Raw genomic sequence first — 26,373 nt, forward strand, 5'->3', positions numbered from 1 at the left:
ACAAAGAAGGGATACAGGAAAAGATGGGGTGGGAAGCCTGCTGCTGCTGTTGGGTGGCGAAGGCCACCTTGTTTCCTACTCCCAAGGCCCTGGCTAACTGGATATTCTGGTAACATATTTCCTAGAGTTTCCTCTCTGGCCAAGGACTTCGATTTCCTTCCAAACTGTCACTATAATTTATGGACTGAAAACTCTCCTCTCACAGGACGTTGTTCGATGCGCTGTGTACAAGGGCTCTGTCTTGTTTATCACGCAAGACTAACAAAGCCTGGCGTGTTTACTCGCTGGGAGAAACGGGGCTGGACCACGACGGGACAGAGTCAGGAGACTTGGGGGCTCCTCTGACTCACCACTGCTCCGCTCTCTGACTTTGCCCTCTTCCTTGTCCCTGCTCCAAAATAACCCCAACCGTGTATATCAGGACATGCAGGCTGGAGAGGCGCCGTGCCATTCTGGGTGCCGTTCCACCCTTATCTTTGTCATTTCTAAAACCCTGCACTGATGGGTGAAGAGTGAGACTTCATTTCTGTGTCTGTGGTTTTGATGCCAACGAAAGGACCCTCAGAGGCCTATACAGTAAAGCACAGCAAAGCTTTTCACCTGCAAATGCGCCGCTCAGACCTTCCTGAGTGTCCGCAGCGCTGGGGATCTTGCTAAAATGCAGGATCTGATTCAGTGCCACTGAGATGGGGCCTGCCATTCTGCAGTTCTTTCTTTCCTGAGGCTGAAATAGATTTGATTCTTTATTCCTAATGTTAGTAGATAGGCACGCACAGACATACTAGGTCATGAATGAAGGAACGAGAAGTCACGGGCTAATGCAAAGACTCAAGATACGCCCTCGGTCTGTGGATTTCTTTCATTACCTCTGTTTCCATCGTTTTCCGTGGTTTCGTGCAGCAGTGAGTTTCAGGTCTTGAGCAGGATGCTATCTGGAGTTCTTTTCTACCACGTGGATTTCTACATTGGCCACTGCGGTTATACATGCATCGCACAAGTGAAAACCAGCATGGAGCACTTTACTTTTGGCTAAAAGCAGGAAAGAATGACTGCAGTTAATAACCCAGGCAGGAAATGACATTCTGCATCTCTGACCAGCTCCCAGGTGCTGCTGCTGGCCCGGGGACCACATTTTAATCCACAATGGAGTTGAGCGTGACGCGTGCCCGGGACTGAGAGGGCCAGGATGAAGTTAACAACCAAATTCCTCATGAGGCTCCAGTAGAATTAAACACCTATGATTGTTCTGTAGACCATGGGTTCTACAGTTTGTGAGCTTCTGTTTCTTCACCAGGTAACAGGATTAATTATGCATGGTTATGAGGATTAAATAAAAATAACATTTCCTATAGTCACGGGTCCACACATACTGTCTCACATGGTGCTTTTTCTTTTTTGTTGGGTTTATTTCTGGTGATTTTTCCAAATCTACACAATGACCTTATTGATTTAATAAATAAATAGTATACTATTTCCTTGTGTGAAGGTACCTTATTCAATTGATTCCATATGAATAATCCTTTAATTTGGTTTATATCTATCATTGGAGGTGTGCAGAATGCCCCAATCACTGGCATTTTCAAGGCCCCAAAAGTGACAGTGGAGACCACATGTTCATCCCCCCTGGTATCCTGTGGAACTCTTTGAGTGCTGGCCTGGGGTGAGGCGTCACACAAATTGATGTTAATCTAGTTAATTGACCTAAACCATACATTTCCCAAGTGGAAGTTAACGAAAGGGAAATTTAGGAAAAAATGTTCTTAAGGCAACAGTAATATCATTTTCTGAATAACAGGCTTATGTCTCCAGCCCCAGTCTCAACCCTCACCAGCTGCTCTGCTTTTTTTTTTTTTTTTTAATTATCTATTTTGGGGGTTGCATCAGGTGTTATTGCTGTAGCTGGACTCTCTAGTTGCGGCTCTTGGGCTTTTGCCTCATGGCATATGGGATCTTAGTTCCCTGATCAGGGATCAACCTCATGTCCCCTGAGTTGGACAGTGAAAGTGAAAGTCACTCAGTCATGTCTGACTCTTTGTGACCCCATGGACTATACAGTCCATGGAATTCTCCAGGCCAGAATACTGGAGTGGGTAGCCTTTCCCTTTTCACAGTTCATAAATAATGTAATGAATATTGTATTTTATTATGCAGTTTGTAAATGTGTACAAAAGTTGAAGTGAAAGTCACTCAGTCATGTCTGACTCTTTGCAACCCCATGAACTATACAGTCCGTGGAATTCTCTAGGCCAGAATACTGGAATGGGTAGCCTGTCCCTTCTCCAGGGGGTTTTCCCAAACCAGGGATTGAACTAGGGTCTCCTCCATTAGAGGCAGATTCTTTACCAATGGACCACCAGGCAAGTCCTTGTCTTTCTTAATAGGAAAGTTTTAATACCTTTGACATCAACATTCTGATGATTGCTGGGTCCAGCCCAGGCCTTTCTCATTGGCACGAGCCATTTACTGGGAATATGAATTCCAGGATCTTCTCCATGCATTGATACTCTCTTTGAATCCTGGCACAACCTAAAAAAAAAAAAAAAAAGATAAAACTAAGCTGTCCCACACTGGGTTGTCTGTCCTGCGTCAGTCCCAGTGACAAGCCATCTTGACAGTTGGTCACATAAGGGCTCTTTCTGCTTCTTCACTCTCCCTCAAGGTTGCTTCGGCTCTTCTTAGGACTCTGCATTTGCATATGAATTTTAGAATTGGCTTGCTGATTTTCACAGAAAACCCTGCTGGGGCATGACTGGGGCTGTGTTAAACCTATGCATGAATTTAAGCAGAACTGACATATTTCCAATATTGAGCCATCCAATTTACAAATGTGTTATTTCCCTCCATTAATTAGTACTTAAAAAATTTCTCACTGACATTTTGTAGCTTTCAGTGAAGAGAAGCTTTTTGTGCAGCTTCTGTTAGATTTCCCCTAGGTACTTTATTTTTAAAAAAATATTATTAGAAATGAGTTGCTTTTCTTTCACAAAGTACCAAGCTACCTCCCCCCAGACCTGCCCAACCCCAAATCCTTGCTTTCATGACTTATAGTTGCTTAAAAAATTGTTCTTAAAACTCAAACTGAGCAATAGTTTCCTTGTTTCTGGTTTATTCATCCACTCTGAAACATGAGTGCCTTGGGGACACTGGTGACCACTGATGGGATAAGATTTCATAATCATTCCCAATTGTATGTAGACAATTAGAATTTCCTCAGGGTGGCTCAGATGGTAAAGAATTCTGCAATGCTGGAGACCTGAGTTTGAGCCCTAGGTTGGGAAGATCCCCTGGAGAAGGGAATGGCAACCCACTCCATTATTCTTGCCATGGACAGGGGAGTCTTGCCGGCTACAGTTCATGGGGTCGAAAAGAATCAGACATGACTGAGTGAATAACACTTTCACTTTCACAGGAATTGAAGTGCTCCCAAGGAAGAAAAAGCCCAAGAACTATGGAAAAGAACCCATTTACAGAAGTCAGAGGCAGAGAGGGAAGGTTCTCACCATGCTGATGGACATGCGATGGTCAGATCACCCTTGGCTTCTCAGCTTCTCAGCTCCTTCTTAGAAGGTCCTGAATCAGAGGGCAGGGTATCCCTGGTCCCTGCAGCTTTGTCTGTGGGGTGTTCATGGTTCCAGGGACGCTTGTTCTACTGGTCTGGGGAGACAGAGGGCTGGTCATCCTCAAACACCAGTGCTGGACCAGCTCAGCCCCTGGCTGTAGAAACATGTTCAATCTGCCTGCTTTCCAAACTTAGGAGCACTTTAGGATGTGAGATGCAAATGTGTGGAATTGGAAATTCTTGCCTACGGTTAGGACTTCAATACCATTTTGCTCAATGGCAAGTCCAGAATCTGTCCATTTCAATCATGGGCCAGAACTGACAATTACCATTTCTTGGGGAAGCGAGCAAAGATGCCTCCCTGCGGTGTGACTATGCTAAGTAAAGAGCAGGTGCAGCCAAACTTCCCATGGCTGGAAACCTGCTTCCAGATCTCTAAGTGAGAGACCGAAGCTATCTGCTCAGCAGTTGTTTTTTCTTTCCAACAAAAGATCACAGCTTTATTCAGCATGAGCTTTCAACCACCCCTGGGCAGGATGGCACTTTAATATGAAGAGATATTAGGAATCTCAGATGTGTATATTATTGCACTGAAAATCTTGGTCCAACGCAGTGAATACTCGGGTTGAATTGTGGTGGAAACTCTCATTTGTGTAAATATCTTCAAGGCAAAGATTGGCGACACCTATACTTTTGAGCAAAGTTGGTTTATTGCTGGTTGCCAAAAAGGAGAATGTCCACCATGGGAAACTGTAGGGCATTTCAGGAAGAGGTTGTTTCCGGTTTTCAGCTATTACCAATAAAGCAGTTATGAACATTAGTATATGTAATTATTCAGATATAAGGTTTCACTTCTCGAGGGGTAGAATGGCTGGATCATACGGCAGGGGTAGGCTCCAGCCCTTTTTTTCTCTTAATTACTTTGCTTACCTTCCAGGCATTGTTTATCTCTTCCCAGCCTGGGCAACCATTAAACCTAAAAGAAATGACTGCCAAGCTTCCTGGCAAAAGATCAGATGCCATCTAAAGGCAATACCAGGCCACATTAGTTCTCCATAATGCCATTAAAAGTGAAGGACACAGTTATGTATTTAAATGACACATGGAACCCAGTGCAAGGAAACGGTCTTTTCCGTTTAGTGTCACAGATCTTCAGTTTTTTTTTTTTTAGATCTTCATTTTTTAAAATTAATAAACCTATGCTCTCTTTTTATTGGCACCTGCAAAATGATATAACAGCCCTATGAAAAGTCTTTTTTCAAACACAGCAATTTTTTAAGCAAATGTTAAAGAATTTTAGGTTAATCATAGAAGCATGCAGTCCCATACATATAAATATAAAAATCTGAAGCTGGTGCCCTCATTAAGAATAACCTGCAGAGTCACTGTGTCCACAGAGCCAATACATTATAATACAAGGCAGAAGCTGGCCAGACGTTTGGCAGATAGTTTAAGGCATTACTCACAGGGGTTACGTTAGCATAAGGATGACTCAAGACTTTCCACCTTAGCAGAGCAAGTCCTAACTCTAAGCTGGATTGTGGTCCAATAGGAAACAGGGGTCATGAGTACAATGTCCTCTGTAGGTAATGGCACATGGGTAGTGGTTAGCTTTCCGGGCTTCCCTGGTGGCTCATTGGTAAAGAATCTGCCTGCAATGCAGGAGACCCAGGTTTGATCCCTAGGTGGGAAAGATCACCTGGAGAAGGAAACGGGAACCCATTCCAGTATTCTCACCTGGAGAATCCCATGGAATCCCAGAGGAGCCTGGTGGGCTACAGTCCATGGGGGTCACAAAAGAGTCGGACACAACTTAGTGACTAAAGTGGTTCGCTGTCTAGGGTAGCCTGCAGCTCGCTGGATCCAGGTACTCAGGACGCTGATCCCAACTAGCCAGAGGGACCCAGATGCCCTTAGGAACCAACCCATGAAATTTGGCTTTCCCTTTCCAGGGAGAAGGACTTTCCTGGTGGCTCAGATGGTAAAGCGTCAGTCTACAATGTGGAAGACCTGGGTTCAATCCCTGGGTCAGGAAGAGTCCCTGGAGAAGGAAATGGCAACCTGCTCCAGTACTCTTGCCTAGAAAACCTCATGGACAGAGGAGCCTGGTACAGGCTACTGCCCATGGGGTCGAAAAGAGTCAGACACAGCTGAGTGACTTCACTTTCTCTTTCTTCCAGGGAGAAAGTTTTCCTGACTTTGCTGTGATGGAGTTGGGCCTGGAACAGGCCTCTGGGGTGTGGGGCCCAAGGGAACAATGGAGCAACGGGGTGCAGTCTGGGGCCGGGACTGGTGAGTGCTGGCAAGGGAGGAGCCCCTGAGGATGAACCCCCGGGTTCCCCCCTTGGCCCCCCACTGCTGACCCCTTCCCGGCCTCATGCTGGCTGAGCTGGGGAAGAGGGAAGAGGCAGGCAGGTGCTGGGCTGGAGAGGGAGCTGCCCTGGGCTGTGCAGAGAGCCTCGAGTGGGCAAAGGATGGAATTCTGGCTCTGAATCAGAGGTAAGGGTATTCTTGGGGCAACCCCTGGTCCCCACAGTTTTGTCTGTATGGTGTTTATGGTTCCAGGGAAGCCTGTCCTAGTGGTTTGGGGAGGGAGAGGGCTGATCATCCTAAAACACCAGTACTGGCCCCAGCTAGGCCACTGGCTGGCTAGGAGAAGGACAAGACATTAACAAAACTTTTGACTTTGAAATAATTTTAAGCATACAGAAAGTTGCAAAGATAGAACAGGGAGGTCCCTTATACCCTTATGTAATTTGGTTATATTTTAGGTATCTACAGTGTAACATCACAACCAGCAAACTGACATCGGTGCAACGGATGTGTTCTGTTCCATGCCGTTTTATCACGTGTGGATCTGTGGAACTACCATTGAAATCAAAACACAGAACAGTTCCATCACAACCACCACCTCCAGCCCCCAGTAAGCACTAAGCTGTGGCCCCCTCTATAACTTTGTCATTTAGAACACGTTCTATAAATGGGTAAATACTGTATAAATATAGTATGTGGGGGCTTCCCTGGTGGCTCAGACTGTAAAGAATCTGCACGCAGTGCAGGAGACCTGGGTTTGATCCCTTGGTCAGGAAGACCTGCTGGAGAAGGCGACGCCAGTATTCTTGCCTGGAGAATCCCATGAACAGAGGAGCCTGGCCCACTACAGTCTATGCTGTCGCAAAGAGTTAGACACAACTGAGAAATTAACGGAACTTTCCTGATGGCTCAGCGGGGAAAGAATCTGCTTGCAACGCAGGAGACCCAGGTTCGATCCCTGGGTTGGGGTGATTCCCTGGAAAAGGAAATGCCAACCCACTCCAGTATTCTTGCCTGAGAAATCCTATGGAAAGAGGAGCCTGGCGGGCTACAGTCCAAGGGGTCACAAAGAGTCGGACATGACTGAGTGACTAAGCATGAGAACAGCTAACACGTACACATACAGTGTGTACCTCTGAGCTTGGCTTTTTCCACCCAGTCTAAATCCCTTGAGATCCATCCAAGTCGCTGTATGTCTCAGTAGCTTGCTGCTTTTCATTGTTAAGTAGGATTCCAGAGAGTGGATGAACCACAGTTTGTTTAGCTGTTTACTTATTGTAGGACAGGTATTGTAGTTGTTCCTGGCTTGGGGTTATTAGGAATAAAGGGGCCATGAACAATTTTGCATGGCTTTGTATATGCATATCCATCTGCACTTCATTTCTGGGTAGATGCCTAGGGATGTGATTGCCGAGTTGTACAGAAGATCCCCTGGAGGAGGGCGTTGCAACCCACTCCAGTATTCTTACCTGGAAAATCCCATGGACAGAGAAGCCTGGTGGGCTACAGTCCATGGGGTCGCAAAGAGTATTTAAAGAAACTGCCGAACTGTTTTCCGGAATGATGGTATCACGTTACGTTCTCACAGCCACGTGTGAGTTACCCCGTTTCTGTCTTCACCAGCTTTCGGCGTCAGCACTGGTTTTCCTTTTGCTGTTGGACTGGGGGTCCTAGTGGTGTTAACACATCAGTGTCTCAGTTTGCTGTTCCTCAGTCGCTAGTAATGTTGACTCACATTTCCAGGGCTGCTTGTCATCCGTGCATCTTCTTTGACTTTGGATTGCGGTCCTTTGTCTGTGACTTCTGGGAGCCAATGTCCTTTAAAAAAATAGACTTACTTTTCAGAATAGTTTCAGGTTCACAGCAAAATAGACCAGAAAGGAAAGACTTCTCATATACTCCCCTTCTCCAAACACACACAGCCTCCCTGACTAGTGACATCTCTCACCGGAGAGGTGCACTTGATACAGATGACCCAGCTACGTGGATACTTTATCATCACCCAAAGTCCAGCTTTATTTCACTTTTGGTGTTGTACATGCTATATCTGGGGGCAGATGGGGCCCAAATATAGTGACATATGTGAGTATCTGTGACATACAGTGGGTATAGTGACATGGAGGGCTTCCTTGGTGGCTCAGCGGTGAAGAATCCGCCTGTGATGCTAGAGCAGCAGATGTAGTTTCGATCCCCAGGTCAGGAAGATCTCCTGGAACACAGCATGGCAACCCACTCCAGGATTCTTGCCTAGAGCATCCCACGGACAGAGGAGCCTGGCGGGCTACAGTCCATGGGTCGCAAAAAATCAGACACGACTGAAGCGACTTGGCATGCACACATGCACACAGCGACGTACGTCCATGGTTATGGTATCATGCAGGGCAGTTTCACTTCCCTAAAATCCTCTGAGCTCTATCTGTTCATTCTTCCCTACCCTTTAACCCCTGGCAACCACTGATCTTCTTCCTGCCTCCCTAGTTTTGCCTTTTCCAGAACGTTATATAGTTGGAATCATATCATATACAGCCTTTTCATACTGTCTTCTTTCTTCTCCCCTGGTGGCTCAGACAGTAAAGAAACTGCCTGCAATGCAGGAGACTCAGATTTAATCCCTGGGTGGGGCAGATCCCCTGGAGAAGGGAATGGCAACCCACTCCAGGATTCTTGACTGGGGAATTCCATGGACAGAGGGGTCTGGAGGGCTACAGTCCATGGGGTCACAAGAGCCAGACATGACTGGGCAACTAACACTTTTACATAGTTGGAATCATACCCTAGACAGCCTTTTCATATTGCCTTCTTTCAATTCATATTATGCATTTAATGTTTTTCCAATTCATGGCTTGACAGCTCATTTCTTTTTATTGCTGAGTAATAGTCTACTGTCTGGGTGTGCCACAATTTATCTATTCAGTCACTTATTGAAGGGTGTCTTGGTTGCTTCCAAGTTTTAGCAATTATGAATAAAGCTGCTATAAACATCGGTGTGCATATTTTTGTGTGGACATGTTTTCAAAGCCTCTGAGTAAATATTAAGGAACAGGATTGCAGGGTTGTGTAGTAAAGTATGTTTAGTTTTGTAAGAAACTGCCATACTGAAGACAGGAAGTTAGGAATTGTTGGCACAGAGGTGGTGTGGTATGTTAAAAAATGACCCTCCATTAGGCATCTATGTCCTAATCCCTGGATTATGAATGTCACCTTACATGGCAAAGATACGATTCAGCGAAGGACCTTGAGCTAGGGTGTTTCTTCTGGATTATGTGAGTCTGAAATGCTATCACAAATGTCCTTACAAAAGAGAGGCAGAGGGATTTCCCTGGTGGTCCAGTGGTTAAGACTTCACCTTCCAACACAGGGGGTGTGGTTTCAATCCCTGGTTGAGGAGCTAAAATCCCACATGCCTCCTGGCCATCCCCCCCCCCGGCAAAAAAAACACATAAAATAGAAACAATACTGTAAAATTCAATAAAGACTTTAAAAAAGAGAGAGAGAGGCAGAGAAGATTTTTATACACACAGATGAGAAGGCAGTCTGAGGATGGAGCAGAGAGAACTGAAGATGCTAGCCATAAGCCCAGGGACGCTGGAAACCAGCAGATGCCCGAGGAAGGAGCAAGTGCTTCTGTGGAGCCTCTGGAGGGAGTGCGGCCTGTTCACACCTTAACGTCAGCCCAGTGACACTAACATTGGACTATCTGCCTCCAGAACTGTTAAGAAGATGACCTTCTGTGTTAAGGTACCAAGTTACCGATGAGTTACCAAGTTAAAGGCCACAGGCAACCAACTCAGTGTTATACAGAAGAAAGAAATCAACTGAGGTCAAAAGTTCAAATGAAATCAACTGAGTGTCATCGCAGAAAGTGGCTTCCAGCTGATACCTGATAAGTCCCACGGAGAGGAAATGGCATCAGTGAAAAAAAAATACGGTAAAGGGGAGCAGAGGTGAGTGAATTTAACATCCACACAGCTGGAATGCCTGATTTATCTTTCAGATTTCACCCACTTGACCACGAAATTCAAAGAGAAAATACAGGAGCACTGACTTCTTCCCGCCTTTGGGGAATGTTATAACTCCTGGCTTGGTAGACTTTAGCACCGGGAGGTAATTTTCATGTTTGCAAAAAAAAGTGCTGCTTTGCATCTTTTCTCTTTCGGTGTGAGCATTTTAAAATAAATATGGAAACCAGGTCATTTCCATGTCTTAACAACTCAGCAGCGTAGGCATTTCGCAAATTATCAGTAGGTGTGTCTCAAGAATCTGGTTTTATGTTGCTTGTTCTCAGCTAGTCTTTCCTGTGTAAGCATGAAAAATACTTAAAACTTATTTAAAACCCATAAGTGCGTTCACATGAGGTCAATCTAGTCATAAAGAAATTGATTGAACCCAGGTCTCCTGCATTGCAGGCATATTCTTTACCCTCTGAGCTAACAGGGAAGCGCAAAGAAAATGATGGATAGGGTAAAACTAAGTGAGGGTTTTTAACCTTCGGAGCTGGAGCAGAGATGTGCGTTTTCCATAGGTGGTAATTATAAAGGAGGCAATCGGTTATTGGGTCTCCACTTGGCCTTTCACAAGAGGCTTTGCTTTGCGAGCCCTTTGATGTTCATATCCTATGGAAGGAGGAAACAGGAACACCCTCTGGTAGACTCAGCAGTCCTTGAAAGAGGACTTTGCGCCAGGACTTCAATAGGATGAGAGCCACGTAGTCAAAAACAAACCTCTATAAAAGCTTTGACTTGTAAATGAGAGATGGCCAGTGATGAGGTGTCTGAGGATGCAAACATCCTGCGGCCTTAAATTACACCAGAATCGTGCCCTCCTCTCCCGACCTGCTGTTGCCAGAGCAATCAGATGCCTGGACCCAACCTGAAGCTTGTCTGGAGACCCTGCTCTTTCCGCGACCTCAGAACTCTGTTGGACAATTTATCACATGCTCCCTGACAGAAGTTATTTGAGTCAGTGGTTTTCCCTTCTCTCCCTTCAGATGCTTCTAGAGATCAGGGCTGGCCACACACTCCCCACAGGACCTCTAGTCCCATCCAGGCCATGAGCCCTCAGGAGCCCGGTCATCAAGTACCATCTCTCATCAGTTATCCATTCCTAGATACCATTCCTCGGTATCTTGGCTGGTTATTGTGGAATCAGGGTAGAATGGCAGTGTCAGAGGTTAAATAAGGCTTCAGCAAGAAACGAGTTGAGAAAAGGCACAGACAAGTAACTGTGCAACGAATTTATGTTCTGACCATTACTCATTGTGTAGTTCTTCCCTGTTATAATTAATAAAATTGGCTGCTTTTAAAACTAAGATTATGCAGTTATTTTTGTATCTCTCAGAAGACTCAGGGGAGTTGAGTCAATGGAAAAGACCCTGATGCTGGGAAAGATTGAGGGCAGGAGGAGAAGAGGGCAACAGAGGATGAGATGGTGGGATGGCATCATTGACTCAACGGACATGAGTTTGTGCAAGCTCCGGGAGATAGTGAAGGACAGGAAAGCCTCATGTAGTCCATGGGGCCACAAAGAGTCTGACACAAATGAGGAACTGAACAACACAGGAGACCAAAGTCACATATCTTAAAATTAACAAATAAAAAGAGAAGCACTGATTCTGGTCTTCTGGGAAGCTAGGTGGATAGACTTTTCCTGTCCCCTTCCTCTCCAGGTAAGTATAAGGAAAACCCTGGACATTTTATATAAAGCCAACTTCAGAAGACACTGTAAAGAGAAGGAATCTGTGCAGTGGGGGAGCTCAAGGTAGAGGAGCCCCGAAGTGGCAAGTTCTCTGGGTTTCTTTTTTGCCTCAGACAGCCCAGTCTTAGAACTGAAGAAGTCTGCAATCGGGAAATGCCAAGTGGATGAAGTCAACAAAAGTCCAAACCTAGCCTTGCTCTCTCTAGACAAAGGACCTGGAAATGGGCAGTCTTGTAAGACAGAAACTCCTGGTTGATAACTTTTCTTAGTCCAGGCAGACACTTACAGAGAACACTGTGGTCTCACCTCCATGCATGCGTGCGCAGTAAGTCACTTCCATAGTGCCCGACTCTCTGCGATCCTGTGGACTGTAGCCTACCAGGCTCCTCTGTCCATGGGGATTCTCCAGGCAAGGATACTGGAGTGCATTGCCATGCCCTCCTCCAGGGGATCTTCCTGACCCAGGGATCGAACCGTGTCTCTTATATCTCTTGCATTGGCAGGTGGATTCTTTACCATCTGAGCCACCAAGTCTCACTCCCAGCCCAGCAGCAAAGACTGAGTGGGGAACAGAGAGCCCCACCCTTGTCAGCTTGTCATGGGAACCCCCCTCCCCGCCGCTGACCAAGGTGGTGTTCAGTTTAGTTCAGTTCAGTCGCTTAGCTGTATCCAACTCCTTGCAACTCCATTAATCGCAGCATGCCAGGCCCCCCTGTCCATCACCAACTCCTGAAGTTCACTCAAACTCATGTCCATCAAGTTGGTGATGCCATCCAGCCATCTCATCCTCTGTTGTCCCCTTCTCCTCCTGCCCCCAATCCCTCCCAGCATCAGAGTCTTTTCCAATGAGTCAACTCTTCGCATCAGGTGGCCAAATTACTGGAGTTTCAGCTTCAGCATCAGTCCCTCCAAAGAACACCCAGGAATGATCTCTTGTAGAATGGACTGGCTGGATCTCCTTGCAGTCCAAGAGATTCTCAAGAGTCTTCTCCAACACCACAGTTCAAAAGCATAAATTCTTTGGCGCTCAGCTTTCTTCACAGTCCAACTCACACATCCATACATGACCACTGGAAAAAAGGTGGTATTAGGGAAGGCCAAATAGGGAGCTAGGACCTTCATTCTTGAAGGGCAATAACAAGACCCCCTACCCCTGTTATCAGCAGCGATTCTGTGTGGAGACCACACATCTGCTCCCCCTCCCACCAAAGCATCACAAGCCCTCCCCTCGCCACCCAGGGATGGTGTCAGAGGAGGCCTAGTGCAGGGTCAGGCCTTGACTCTTCCCTGTAGTATCCGGGGAGGGCTCGTGGAACCCAGAACCCTGATCACCGTTAATGAGCCGGCACCAGCCCCCTTCCCCTGCTGGAATGCAACCAGAGGAGGCTAGCTAAATCGGAAGGGTTCAGTGAGAGTCAGAACCTCACAACATAATATCTTAAAACGTCTCCACTTCAGGTGCAGCTCATTCATGAAGCCAACCAGAAAAATTTCAACTTGCATGGAAAATGATAAGGCATAGACACTATTCATGAGATGGCAGGGGTGTCAGAATTATCTGCCAGCAGGCTTGAAGCAGCCATGATAAAAATCCTTCAAGGAACAATTATAGATGTGCTTGAAATAAATGAAAATAAGTCTCAGCAAAGAAACAGAAGATATAAAGAAAAACCACATGAAATTTTAGAAGATAGAAATACAACAGCCAAAAAAAAAAAAAAAAAAAATCAGTGTACGGGTTCAACAGCAGATTGGAGTGGAGAGAGGAGGGACTCAGTGTACTGGCCAATAGAAAAATAGAGATTACCCAGATTGAACAACAAAGAGGAGACAGCTTGGGGTGGGGGGAAGAACACCACCTCAAAGACCTGTGGGACCAGGTCTCCTGTGGTGGCCAGTGGTTAAGAGTCTGCCTTCCGATACAGGGGACGTGGGTTCAAACCCTGGTCGAGGAGCTGGGGTCCCACTGCTGTGGGGCAGCTGAGCCGACTGCAGCTACAGAACCCACCAGCCCTGGAGCCTGTGTGCCACAACTAGAGAGAGGCATGTGCACCACAATGAAAGATCCTGCAACTAAGACCTGAGGCAATGAAAAAGAAAAAGCACCCGTGGGACGCCCCCAGAAATGTTTATGTACTCACATCACTCAAGTCTTTGAAGAAGACAGAAGGCATGGCTCTAAAAGTACTTGAAAGAAAATGAAAATGTGATGAAAGATATGAACCTACAGATTCCAGAATCTGAATGAACTCTCAGACAGAATAAACACAAATCCACACGAAGACACGTCATGATCAAACTGCTGAAAACTAAGAACAAAGAAAAAAAAAATCTTGAAAGTGAGGGGGGAACATCTTATTTATAAGAGAAAAATTTGAATGTTAATTTGAATGACGGTAGATTTCTCATCAGAAATGTGAAGGCCTGAAGGAAAGGGGGCATTTCTTAAGTGCTGCGAGGAGAGAACCGTCAGCCCAAAATTCCGTATCCAGGGAAAATACCAGGAAAGAAAGGGTTCAGCTCAGTTCAGTTGCTCAATGAAAGAGTAAATGCAGGCATTAGCAGATGAAGGAAAACTAAGAGAACACGTTGCCGGCAGAACTACCCTAAAAGAAGGGCTAACATTAGCTCTCTAAAGGATAAAGGGAGAAACCCTGGATATCAGGAAAAAAGAGAGAGTGATGGAAGGAGTCAAAACATGAGTTAAGTAGAATACATTTTAGTCTTTAATTATGTTTGATTGTTGAAGCAAAGTTGTGTGATGTGGCTTTAAATTAGAGGAAATATTTAAAACAATTACAAACTGGAGAAGGTAATGAGACACAAAGAGAGGAAAGGTTCCTATATTTCACAGAAATTGGTAAAATGATGACACAGGTAGGCTGTGATGAGTCATGTATATATAATAACAGTACTACAGAAACGGCTAACGCAATACAAAGAGATATATTCAAAAATCAGTAGAGATAAATCAACATGGAATTCTAAAAGCGCTCAGGCAACCCACAGGAAGGCAGGCAAAAGAAAACACAAATGGAAACCAGAGAAAAGAAAAATAAGCCAAAAAAACACCATGCAGGCGTAAGCCTTACTTTTACCAATAATTACATTAAATGCAAGTGATCTAAGTACACTAAGAAAAGACAGAAATGGGCAGTGGATTACAAACTATGATCCAATTATATGTCATCTGTAAGAAATCTACTCATGTACAATGATATAGGTATGTTAGCAGTTAAAGGATGGAAAAAGCTATACCATGGAAACTTTTAACTTAAAAAAAAAAAAGGCTTCGGCTCAGTGGTAAAGAATCTGCCCTCCAACACAGTAGGCACCGGTTTGATCCCTGGTCCAGGAAGATCCCACCTGCCGAGAAGCAACTTAAGCCTGTGTGCCACAACTGTTGAGTCTGTGCTCTAGAGGCCAGGAGTCCCAACAACTGAGTCCACGGGCTGCAACTACGGAAGCCCTCGCACCCTCGAGCCTGTGCGCTTCAGGAGAAGCCACTTCAACGAGAAGCCCACACACCTCAACCAAAGCAGCCCTCACTCACTGCAACTAGAGAAAGCCCACACAAGGCAGTGAAGACCCAGCATGGTCAAAAATAAATAAATAAATGAAATTTGAAAAGCAGGAGTGAACTACATCAGTATCAGATGAAGCAGATTATCAGAGCAAAGAAAATTACTAGACAGAATAGGATATATATCTAGTGATACAAGGATTAACCTTGTAGGTTAAATCACACACTCTCACACACAGAACAACCTATCAATCTCACAAAGTTTTTGTCTCTATAGCTATGTCTCAAAAACATACAGTTGAAAGGACTTTTCCTTCCAATGGTCTAAACCGGTCAAAGATTTTTTGGATGTGACCTGCTATGATTTTTGGCATAATTTATTGCATGAAAATAATGGTAATTTTTTTTTTCTTTTAGAGCTAATGAGAATGCCAGGATTTAAAAACCACATATAAATAGTAACAGGCGGAATTGTTGTTGTTCAGTTGCTCATTTGTGTCCGAGTCTTCGTGACCCCATGGACTGCAGCATGCCAGGCTTCCCTGTCCTTCACCATCTCCTGGAGCTTGCTCAAACTCATGTCCATTGAGTCAGTGATGTCATCCAACCATCTCATCCTCTGAAACCCTGTTCTCTTCCTGCCTTCAATCTTTCCCAGCATCAGGGTATTTTCCAATGAGTTGGCTCTTTGCATCAGGCAGAATAACATCTTCCTATTTGAGAAATCTACGTAGTGATCATGATGGGCCATGCCTCACTGGTGCAATGCTTTGCTAACCCACAGGCACAACTACTTCCTCCAGCAGGTGTCCGATTGGAAAACAGCAGAGTCCAGCCTCCCTCCTGTTGTGGTGGTGGCCCGTGGTGGCCACAGGACTCCCTCCAGGGCCTGACACTGAGCTGTGTATCAGAACCAACCCTGCACTTCCGTCCTCCGGAGCCCACAGAACATTACTGGCCCCGGGGACCCAGGAGGAAGCACACACACCTCTGGGAGAGCCAGTTCTCCGTGCCCGGACTTGGGGTCTTAGCACAAGTGTCATCTTCTCACACAGCGTCTTAACTCTAGGATTTTAGCAAACAGATGCAAAGTAAAACGTTTTTAGTGCGCCAAGGAAAAAGTCACCATTGCAGGGGGAACAATTAAAAAAAGCAGCAGAAAGGAATCAAAGCAAGAGAGATGATAGAGATGATTAGGAAAGAAGACCAATATCAGGGGCAGGCAGCAGCCACCACTGGGGAGTCTTTGCAGACACGGATTCTTGGGCTTGCTCCTAATTCACGTGCTTGAACCTGTTTCAAGTCCTCGTGCACGTGCTAAGTCACTACAGTCATGTCCGACTTTTTGGACCCTATGGACTTTGTAGCCTGCCAGGCTCCTCTGTCTATGGGATTCTCCAGCCAAGAATGCTGGAGTGGGTTGGCGTGCCCTCCGCCAGGGGATCTTCCTGACCCAGGGATCGAACCCGTGTCCCTTAAGTCTCCTGCATCTGCAGGTGGTTTCTCTACCACTGGTGCCACCTGGGAAGCCCTTCAAGTTCTTAAATCCATCTGAATGTTAGTTTTGCTTTTCTGTGGCCAGTATGCAACAGCTTTTCCCTTTGCTCGGATTCTGTGTTCATTAAGAACCAGGGGTGTCTTAGTTACTCTAACCAGGACAGGCACAGATTCTCTGTAAACAGTCAGCTGATGTTCTGGGTTACAAGCAGGTCTCTTCTGAGGCTGGGTTGTGAACCAGTCTGCAGGAGCCTCATCTGACTCCCTTTTCTGGATGTGGCCTACACTGGGTTCCCAATCCAGAATACTCTTCTCCCCACGCCCACTCCTGACTCAGCAGAGGCTTCCCCTTCAGGGTTTCCCTCATCCATCTCTTTTTGATTCAACAGTGACCAATTCAAATAAAAGGTCTAACACAAACATCAGGCAAATATGTTTAATTTTTTAAAATAACTGATGGCAAAATAAAATATTTACATCACATCATACTGTGTAAACATGTAAGGTCTCTGTACAAAGAAATATACATGCAAAATAATGTAAAAATTTAACTGAAATAATAAAAAGAAACACACAAATAAAAGTTGTGAGGTTACGAATACACATCCAGTTTTGAATCCAATTTCTTTTAAAAAGTTTCTGTACAATTTTACAAGGAACAAACAAACAAAAATTCAACAAAAGAATAAATAAAAATACACTGGAAACTGCAAAGCTTGAACTATGCCAGTTTATGGCTGAAGACCCAGGTGTCTGGCTGGCTTGGGAAGCGGGCTGGTCTTTTAAGTGTATTTCACACAACAAAGATAAAAAGACATCCAGAAAAATTCAAGCGTGCTCAGAAACCCAGCGTCTTTTGTTGAGGGCCTCCCACACTACAGTGCCACAGACATCAAAGCCAGCCTCGAGGTGGCTGGTGCCTAATTGGCATTTATTTCTTACCAAAAGCTCAAAATCCAGCCAATTTTTGTACAGAAAGTTGAATGTCAAAAAGTCTAAAAAGTAGGAAATGTCCAGACTGATTTTGGGAAAAAAAATAATACTTTGGCATTCTGAATAATAGCATAATAAAATTTAAAACATTACCCTATTATCCAGTTTTATATTCAGAGTATGAAATCACTTTTTACAGTCCTCAAAACTGACAAATTTCACCAAGAGTTGTCTCCTTGAACCGATGACACAGGGCTACGAACCCCACCCCCCACCCCGCCCCTGACACACGCACAAAAACCATAAATCTCACTGTACGAATATGTGCTTTTTCTATATATTTATTACAGGTACAACAGAGGTCTTCATAAATAGTTGCATAAAATGTTAAAGCCACAACATTGCACATGATATGAAATAAAACAAACAAAAAAAAACCCCCAAAACCAAAAAAACAACCCCCAATGAGTGCATTTACAGTATTTTCATCTGACTGTATACTGCTCAACAATCTGATTGACGGCTTAGGGGGTGGGACGCGGAGGGTGGGGAAGGGGTAGCAGGGCAGGACCCAACCTGACCTCCTCGGAGATGGGCAGACCCCTTGGACCCCTCCTAAAGGAAGCCCCGGGCGGTGGGTGGGAGGGCAGGGGTGGGGGGAAAGGACAGACCGAAGGCAGGACCAGTCTTATGTACAAGTAAGGCCTACATTTCATCAGAGCAAAACGATTCATTCTATTTTTATGCAAAAGTTTGAGGTTGAACGCACATTTCAGAAGCCCAGTCTGATGTCCTGGTGAGAGGCACACAGACGGGGCAGCTGGAAAAAGCTCAGAGCCAGGGGGACCCCCAAGTTGGACGAGGCCGCCGCTGGGGGTAGGGTGGAGGGGGGTCTTCCCCAGAGGTGTCCAGTATCTTGTTTTGTTCGTTAACACCAGTGGTTGAACATAGGCATTTGTTTCCTTGAATAAATCCTGGAAAATGTTTTCAATTTGCAAAATGCTATTCATGTTCATTTAAAAAAGTTTCTTTTTAAATTTTTTTTTTTTTTTTTGCAGAAACCTGAATAAAAGACTGTGACTCAGCAACGCTGTCTCCGCTCTTGCAGAGTGTTCCAGAAGGCCTCCACCCCCCGCCCCCAACACCCCGCAGGGCTTGTGGCCCGAGTCCCAGGCAGCTGCAGAGCACGGCTCGCTCGGGAACGCACGCGGTGTCACACGACGGGACAATCGGGCAGCAGACTGCTTACGTCGTCGGTTTATTGTTTTCTCTTCCAAAAAAAAAAAAAAAACAAACAAACAAAGTCAGATTTAACGGCTGATTGGCAGGTGAAAGAGAATGAGAAAGGACTTCAAGACAGGTCAAACTCGAGGCAGAAGCCTGCTCTGTAAGAAGTTTTTCATGCTACGGATAGGTCGAACGTCGTTCTGGTGTTTGCGCCGCTCAATGAAGGAGGTCAGTCTGGACGTGTCGAGGACGCCCGCGCCTTTGCCGTGGCCGTGGCCCGCCTGCAGCCACCGCTCCTGGAGGGCCGACGCAGCCGAGGGGCGCTTGGCGGGGTCCTCGTGCAGTAGGAAGCACACGAAGTCCTTGGCCCTCTGGCTCACTCCTTGGAAGTAGTCCTCTGGGAAGCTGAAGTCCAGGCGGCAAATGTTGAGGCAGGTCTCTTCCACGCTGTCATCCAGGAAGGGGGACACGCCGCTGAGAAGCACATATGCCAGCACGCCCACGCTCCACGTGTCTGAGGTCAGGGAGACTGGGTTCCCCAGGATGATCTCGGGGGCCGCAAACTCGGGGTTCCCCAGCAATGGGTGGATGTGGTAAGTCGTGTTGAGTTGGACGGCATCTCCGAAGTCAGCCAGCTTGATGGTCGGCTTGGCTGAGCTCTGATCCACGAGGATGTTCTCGGGCTGGGAGACAGGATAAGACAGCCGTCAGGGGACTCCCGCCACCCCGCTCTTGGGCTGGGGCTCTCCGGGAATCTACAAGGTCGACTGTTCACGTGCAAAACGGACTCGTTCCAGTCTGGAACTTCTGAGGGCCGCTGCCATGCGAGGCCTGGGATTCACTCTCCTTCCTGCCATCGACGGCGACACTGCGCCTCCTGGCCTCCGTCACCCCGCCCTGTTCCCACCCCAGGAACTCTATGAACTATCTGCAGATCTCACGTTTGTCTACTATGTTCCGGTTTGTTTACGTTACTGAAAAGCCAACTCCAGAGCAGAGGTTATTCATCCGAGTTCCCATCTCGTAACCCCTGTGTCTCTCCCAGTCCCCGGGGGGCTCCTGGCCCAGATTCAGAGGACGGCCCAGGAGCAGGCGTCGTGTCCCACATGGATGCGTTGAGGTCACCCAGCGTTCCCGTCCCTGGGGCCCCGTTCACCTTTAGGTCCAGGTGCGCTATCCTGCAGTTGTGAAGGTATCGCACGGCTTCCAGAACCTCCCCCAGGTACGCCCGGATCTTCCCCTCCGTGAGGTTCCCCCACCGCACCACGCAGTCCAGGAGCCGTCCCTGGTCAGCCCTGCAGAGGGAGGGGTGTGCGGCCGCGTTACGGGGTCAGTCACTTTAGAGGGACCACGACACACATGTCACCTACATACCCCGCTGTCAATGTCCCAGCAACGCTTGGGGAGCACACCTCTACACGGGATCAACAGGATGATGCCTTCTTAACCTCGTCACGAAGCACCCGGAACCCACAGAGGGAACTGGTAGCAGAGATGGGCGCATCCAGGCCCCCCTGCCCACCCCACCCCAGCAGACGGGTGCACCCAGGCCCCCCTGCCCACCCCACCCCAGCAGACGGGCACACCCAGGCCCCCCTGCCCACCCCACCCCAGCAGATGGGCGCACCCAGGCCCCTCTTGCCTACCCCACCCCAGCAGGCTGGACTCAGACCTGCTCCGAGCACATGACCTGGCACCCAGCAAGCACTCTGTTGGGGAGAGAATAACGTGAGACCACCTCCCCTAGCCTCAGTCTTCACAACTGTAAAACGGGGAATGTGATGGCTAAATGAGAGAATATAAATAAAGTGGGCTTCATGTTGGACTCAGAGTCTGCCTACTGTGAAATTACTTAACTTTAAGGAACCCTTATACAGAGTTGCCCTGTGCCAGGGACTAAATGCTTTCTACCATTCGCTTAATCCTCAAGACGGCTCTCTGGGAAGAGGGTTTTATTGTTCCCCTTTTCTACAGATGAGGAAACTGAGGCACAGGGAAAGTATGTAACTTCCCCAAAGTCACACAGCTCGTAACGGAGACTGGAACTGCAAGGAGGCAGTCTGGTTCTGGCCTCTCTGAACACCAGGCTGAGATGTGTTGTCTCTTTGCTACATAGAAATTTACAGAAAGATCAGCCAACTGTCTGGTAATGACAAGTAATCAAGGGAACTTCGGTAGTAAGTAGCTTGTTATGAAAATAAATCCTACTAATAGTACGGTGAGGCCCAACCATTTAGTATTCCAGTGGAAAGAAATGACCGCTGAATGCACTGCAAATTTAAAACGGAATCTGAGGGCTTGCAGGAGATTCTGATAAGGAGTCTAGGCCTCTTTGTCTTCCCTGGGAGTAGCTGAGCGGAGGCTGTTAGGCATTAAGCTTCTACAGCCAGAAGGCACATTCCCAGGTCTTGAGGGCCCACAGGGGCCAGGTCTCCACCTGGACACCACCTGAGCCCTGCAATAGCCCTTCAGGCAGCTGACACTCGCCAGGAGCAGAGGCCACAGGCCCAGGTCCACTGACATGCCTTCTGCCCAGGACGCGGTGTTAGGGGAGGCTGGGGAGGGCCAGCTTACTCCCTCCACCATCTGAGAGGTTTCCGGGGCCAGCGAGGGGGCTGAACAGGCCCACGGTGATGTTCTAGTGGGACCCCAGGGTGGGGAGACTCCCGGGGGGTTGGGGTGGGGGGCTGAGGCCAGACCTGGGCCCGGGGCAGCATGCCTGTGAGGAAACATGACCAACGGAAAGTCAGGAGCAGGTCACCGTGGGAACCCTGGCAGCGAGGAGCAGGTCCCCACCGGCCAGCTCTGAGATACTTGCTTCCCACAGCGCCTCGGGAACTAGGGAGCGGCGCAAGAGGTTTGCTTGGGCCAATGGAAGTGAAGTCATAAACCCAAGTAAGTGTATGAAGTGAACTCCCTCTAGAAACCAAGAACGGGAATTTAAGTAAAGCTCAGTGACGAGGTGTTTCAGAGAGACCAGAACGTTCTAGGGGCCAGGCTCCCATCCTGGCTTTATGGACACTTTGGGCCAGTGATTCTGTGTCTCTGTGTCCTGTGTTGTCATGGAATGTCAGGAAAGCAGCAAGATGTCTGTGGACTTTGCCAAATACCCCCAGGGGCAAAGCTGCTCTTGGCTGAGGACACCTGCTCCCAGGTCGTTAAGTTCCATACTCCTTATCTTTAAAAGACTCATGTGTTGACTGAGATAGCACACAGAGCCCGGTGTGTCATGGGGACTCACCCCCTCCAGACTGAGCTCTTCAGCGAGGCATACCTCACCCTCCCATCTAAGCACCCTCTAAGCACCCTCTGCAGGGCTGGACAAGCTCTGCGAGGGACTGGACAGGCCCCAGGCCTGAGCTGGGAGCCCGAAGTGGCAGACAGGAGCAGGTCTGAGTCAGCCCAGTCCAGGTGCCCCCCAGCCTGGCAGACACAAGGGATCAGGGTAGCCTGAGATCATGAGCAAGGGGTGTGATCTGCAGAGATCTGGCCCCGAGGGAAGCCGGTGGCATCACCAGGTTGACTGAGACCCCACGGGAGCCTGGGTCGGGGTGGGGGTGTTTGGATGCTAGATGTACACCGCCTTATCAGGCAGCTCATACAGAGACTTCCCTCTAGTATCGCTGGAAAGCTCTAAAACTGTGGATTCTGATAGGAGACATGTTTTCAGAAGTTCCGTGAATTCTAAAATCCCAGTTCCTATCCTTCTGAGAGAATAAACAGCAAGACTACTTGGTGTTGGAGCTGGGGGCTAGGAGGAGGGAAGGTGGGGGGGCCAGGAGGGGGTGCTGGGGTCCAGGAGAAGGGGCCTGGGGTCCAGGGGGAGGGGGAGCTGGGGTCCAGGAGAAGGGGGGCTGGGGGTCAGGAAGTGGGGGCTGGGGTCAGGAGGGCGGGGGCTGGGGTCCAGGTGGAGGGGGGCTAAGGGTCAGGAGGAGGGGGCTGGGGTCCAGGGGGAGGGGGAGCTAGGGTCCAGGGGGAGGAGGGGCCTGGGAGCCAGAGGGAGGGGGAGTTGGGGTCTAGGGCGAGGGGGAGCTGGGGTCCAGGGCGAGGGGGAGCTGGGGTCCAGGAGGGGGGGTGCTGGGGTCAGGAGGGCGGGGGCTGGGGTCCAGGTGGAGGGGGCTAAGGGTCAGGAGGAGGGGGCTGGGGTCCAGGGGGAGGGGGAGCTAGGGTCCAGGGGGAGGAGGGGCCTGGGAGCCAGAGGGAGGAAGAGTTGGGGTCTAGGGGGACGGGGAGCTGGGGTCCAGGAGGGCGGGGCTGGGGGCCAGGGGGAGCGGGGGGGGGCAAAGCGTGTACGCACATCTCCAGGACCAGCACGTAGCTGGTGGGAGTCTCGAAGGTGTCCAGGAGGCCCACCAGCAGTGGGTGCTGAAGGTTCTGCAGGATCCCAAGCTCGTGGGTGACCTGGTCACGCTTCATCAGCTTCTTGTTCACAAACTTAGTGGCCACGGCTCGTTTGGTGCCTTTCTGATCACATTTCTTCACGACGGAGAATCTGCCCCTGGAAAGCAGGTGGGAAGATCACTCTCAGAGTGCGCTGAGTGGGTCACGGAGGGAAGACTCCGTTAACCCAGGCGGACCAGATGCGCACGGCCTCCCCAGCTGCAGCCCTGGTCTCCCCTCCAGCAGAGGGGCTGCGGCCATACAACAGCCTGAAGGGAGCTGCCCGCGTCTGCGACTCTGTGTCTCCCCGTCCTGGGGACAGACGTCTCCTGAGAAGGCAGCCATGTGACTTCTCCACCCTCTGACCTCTGTCAGCAGGGACCTCCTGACGGCCCAGGCAGCTTCCACCTCTGCTCTCGCAGAGACCCTTCCTCAGCGTGTGAAGAAGCATGGAGAGGCCTCCTCAGCGGCTCCTGTCACCCACACCCCCACTCTGGACAGCTGTGTCCCCTGCCATCACTATGGCTGTCCTTCCGCTGCGGGACGTGCGTGCGGGGCTGCTAACCCACTCCTCTCTCGTCTGTGGTCTCTGGGGCTGCACCCAACGAGCCACCCCAGAGAAGCCTCAGCTGCACCCTGGCGGGATCCAGGTAACAAGACCCTGGGCCCTCGAGTCTGAGCCTGCTGCCCTCGTGGGATGAGATTCGGGGCAGGGAATGTGAGGGACAGATGTAACTCTGTGGCCGGGGGCAGAGTGGGGAGGGGCTCAGCCCGATGTGCCGGTCAGTCCTCTGTCGCCACACGGGGCGGGTGGGCACGCTACTTGGGGCTCCTCCTCCCACGGACCGTGCCATGCCATGCTAAGTCGCTTCAGTCATGTCCGACCCATGGACTGTAGCCCGCCAGGCTCCTCTGTCCATGGGATTCTCCAGGCGAGAATACTGGAGCAGGTTGCTATTTCTTCCTCCAGGGGATCTTCCTGACCCAGGGATCGAACCCACATCTCTTATGTCTCCTGCATTGGCAGGCGGGTTCTGTACCACCAGTGCCATCCGGGAAGCCCCCTCCTAGGGACAGGTGGAGTCTATTCTCCTCCCTCGAATCTGGGCTGGCAGGTGGCTGGCTCTGTCCACAGACTATGGAGAGAGCGCTGCTGTTGCGCTGAGAGGCTGCAGCTCCTGCTTCTGGCTCCTGGGATGTTCTGCCATCACATGAGGAAGCCCGGGGTGGACGTCTATGTGCAGAGAGGGCAGACACATGGGTGGCTGGGTGGCCAAGCTCAGGAGGGACCAAGGGAGCAACTGCCTTGTCAGAGGCATGTGGCACGAAGTGATATGCTGCTGCTCCAGACAGCAGGGCTGAGCCTCATGTGGCGACAGAGGACTGATGGGCATGACGGACGATGGACCGGCACAGCGGGCTGATCCACACAGGCGGGCGCACGGATCCCTGCAGCTGGCCACTCCAGGATACACCCAGGAAAGGCCTCTGGGGTGTACCCCCGGCTGCTGGGAGGCTTCCCGGGAAGCTTTTAAATAGGGACATGCTGGGCAGTCATGCTTCCGACCCCCCTCCTGCCACATGACGTCCTGCCAGCCAAAGCCCTGGCTGCCATCTGCAGAGAAACACCCCTCTGGGTTGAAGCCCCCTCTTGGTTCGTGCTATAAATCTCCAGGTACCGCTGAGACCTGAAGGGCAGCTTCAACCTCCCTCAATGGGATTCCATGAACTACGCCCCATCAGAAAGGGTCTGAGCGACTCTCCCCTGGATTCCCCTGAGGACAGGGCGTAGCCGGTGCTGCCCTGGACGCAGAGCCAGAGCGACTCTGTCGTCCCTGGAGGGCTCATGGTACAAAGCCTTAACTCTTGCTGGGTGCCTGCACTGGACCTGTCCTCTTACTTTCTCAGTGTTTAATACTGAAAGGTAGTTAACAGTTACATTCCAGATGCAAAATGCCTAACTTCCAACTGCTGGCAGAACGTGCCAACTCTCTCTGTGCTCCTGCGGAGCTCTGTCTCTTGCGCCGCTAGCTTGGGAGGGCCCCCGGTGTGCTGCCGTACCTGCCGAGCTCGGCCACCTCGCTGTAGAAGCAGTCAAAGTTGTCCTTCCAGGTCACCACGATGCCATCACTCCCTGGACCTGCAAGAGAGGAGCATCTCCCTGAGCCTGGGATGCCTCTTGGGTGGAGACTGGAGCCCTGAGTTCAATGTGGCGGCCGGAGGGGCTGCTAAGGGTCTGAACTGAGGCTCGAGGGTACAGAGACGGGTCAGAAGAATAAGGTCCACGCTGCGTGTGTGCTGGGACTCGGTTTGAGACAAAGACGGCTTTAAGTGATGGAAATAAACACACACTTGCTTTTCCATTATCTTTCCACTTGCATTTCTGTAAGCCTATTGCGATAGTCTTCTGTCTCTCCAAACTCCCTTGCACTAGTGACTTACTGAAAGAAAAAAAATCACCTGTATAACCTCTATGACACCTTTTAAAAATCAGAACACTGCTTATTCTCAAGGTTTTTTCCTTCCTTTCTTATGCTGTGACCCCAAAACAGGAACCCCTCCTTTCTCTGACTTTAGGTTAAAATATATGGGGGTTAAGATACAGGGGATAAAAATTCTAAGACAATTTTACGTACTATCTACACATAGAGCACTCCTGGACTCAATTCACCTTGGAGCTCTTCTATTTATTCTTAGTTTTTTAAAAACTTATTTAATTCTTTAATTTTCACTCCTGAAAGCAGCTGCCTATAGCTGGTGTGGCTGGAGGACCCAAGAGAAACCTTAGCAGCCCTGCATCGCACAGTGGCCTCCTGTGAAATGGCAGCTGGGAATCGGGCGTTATGTGGTCACTCACTAAGCATCTACATACATCAAGTGCAACAAAAATTCTAAAAGACCTAAGATACAGGTTCTGCCTCCAGCAATTCAGAGTTGAGCAGAGGCGCGAGATCAGGCCTTTCTGGGAGTGTGTTAGTCCCATCAGGGTTGCCTTGCGCTCAGGGCTGGGAGGACATACCCTCCGGCAGGGCTGTAGGGTCTAGGATGCACAGAGCCTGCACGGGGCTCACCCACACTACCCTCTTTACTTTCTTTTCATTCTGCATGAGACCAACTCAGAATAGGTCCTCTTAGCATCAAAGTATCAACTGAACATTCAGGGGAGATGTTGGAGATGAGAGAGTGTTTTGAGTTTTAAGAGCACAGAATGCCTTCCTCCCACCTGGAGGCTGGCCTCAGAGGCTCA

At 48.9% G+C, this 26,373-nt stretch overlaps 1 protein-coding gene across 1 annotated transcript in view; it reads right to left on the bottom strand.

The window, feature by feature from the left end:
- The window catches only part of TRIO (trio Rho guanine nucleotide exchange factor), a 355,929-nt gene continuing 346,564 nt past the window's right edge, over positions 17,009 to 26,373 (bottom strand). Inside the window, exons 54-57 of the mRNA XM_018065520.1 lie at positions 25,188 to 25,266; positions 23,044 to 23,244; positions 19,903 to 20,041; positions 17,009 to 19,429 (exon numbers count right to left, since the gene is read on the bottom strand). Of these exons, the coding sequence (XP_017921009.1) occupies positions 18,881 to 19,429; positions 19,903 to 20,041; positions 23,044 to 23,244; positions 25,188 to 25,266 (968 nt within the window). The 3' untranslated portion in view covers positions 17,009 to 18,880. The remainder of the gene's footprint in view (positions 19,430 to 19,902; positions 20,042 to 23,043; positions 23,245 to 25,187; positions 25,267 to 26,373) is intronic.

Source organism: Capra hircus, chromosome 20 (genome assembly GCF_001704415.2).
Source record: "Capra hircus breed San Clemente chromosome 20, ASM170441v1, whole genome shotgun sequence".
NCBI classification, from domain to species: Eukaryota; Metazoa; Chordata; class Mammalia; order Artiodactyla; family Bovidae; genus Capra; species Capra hircus.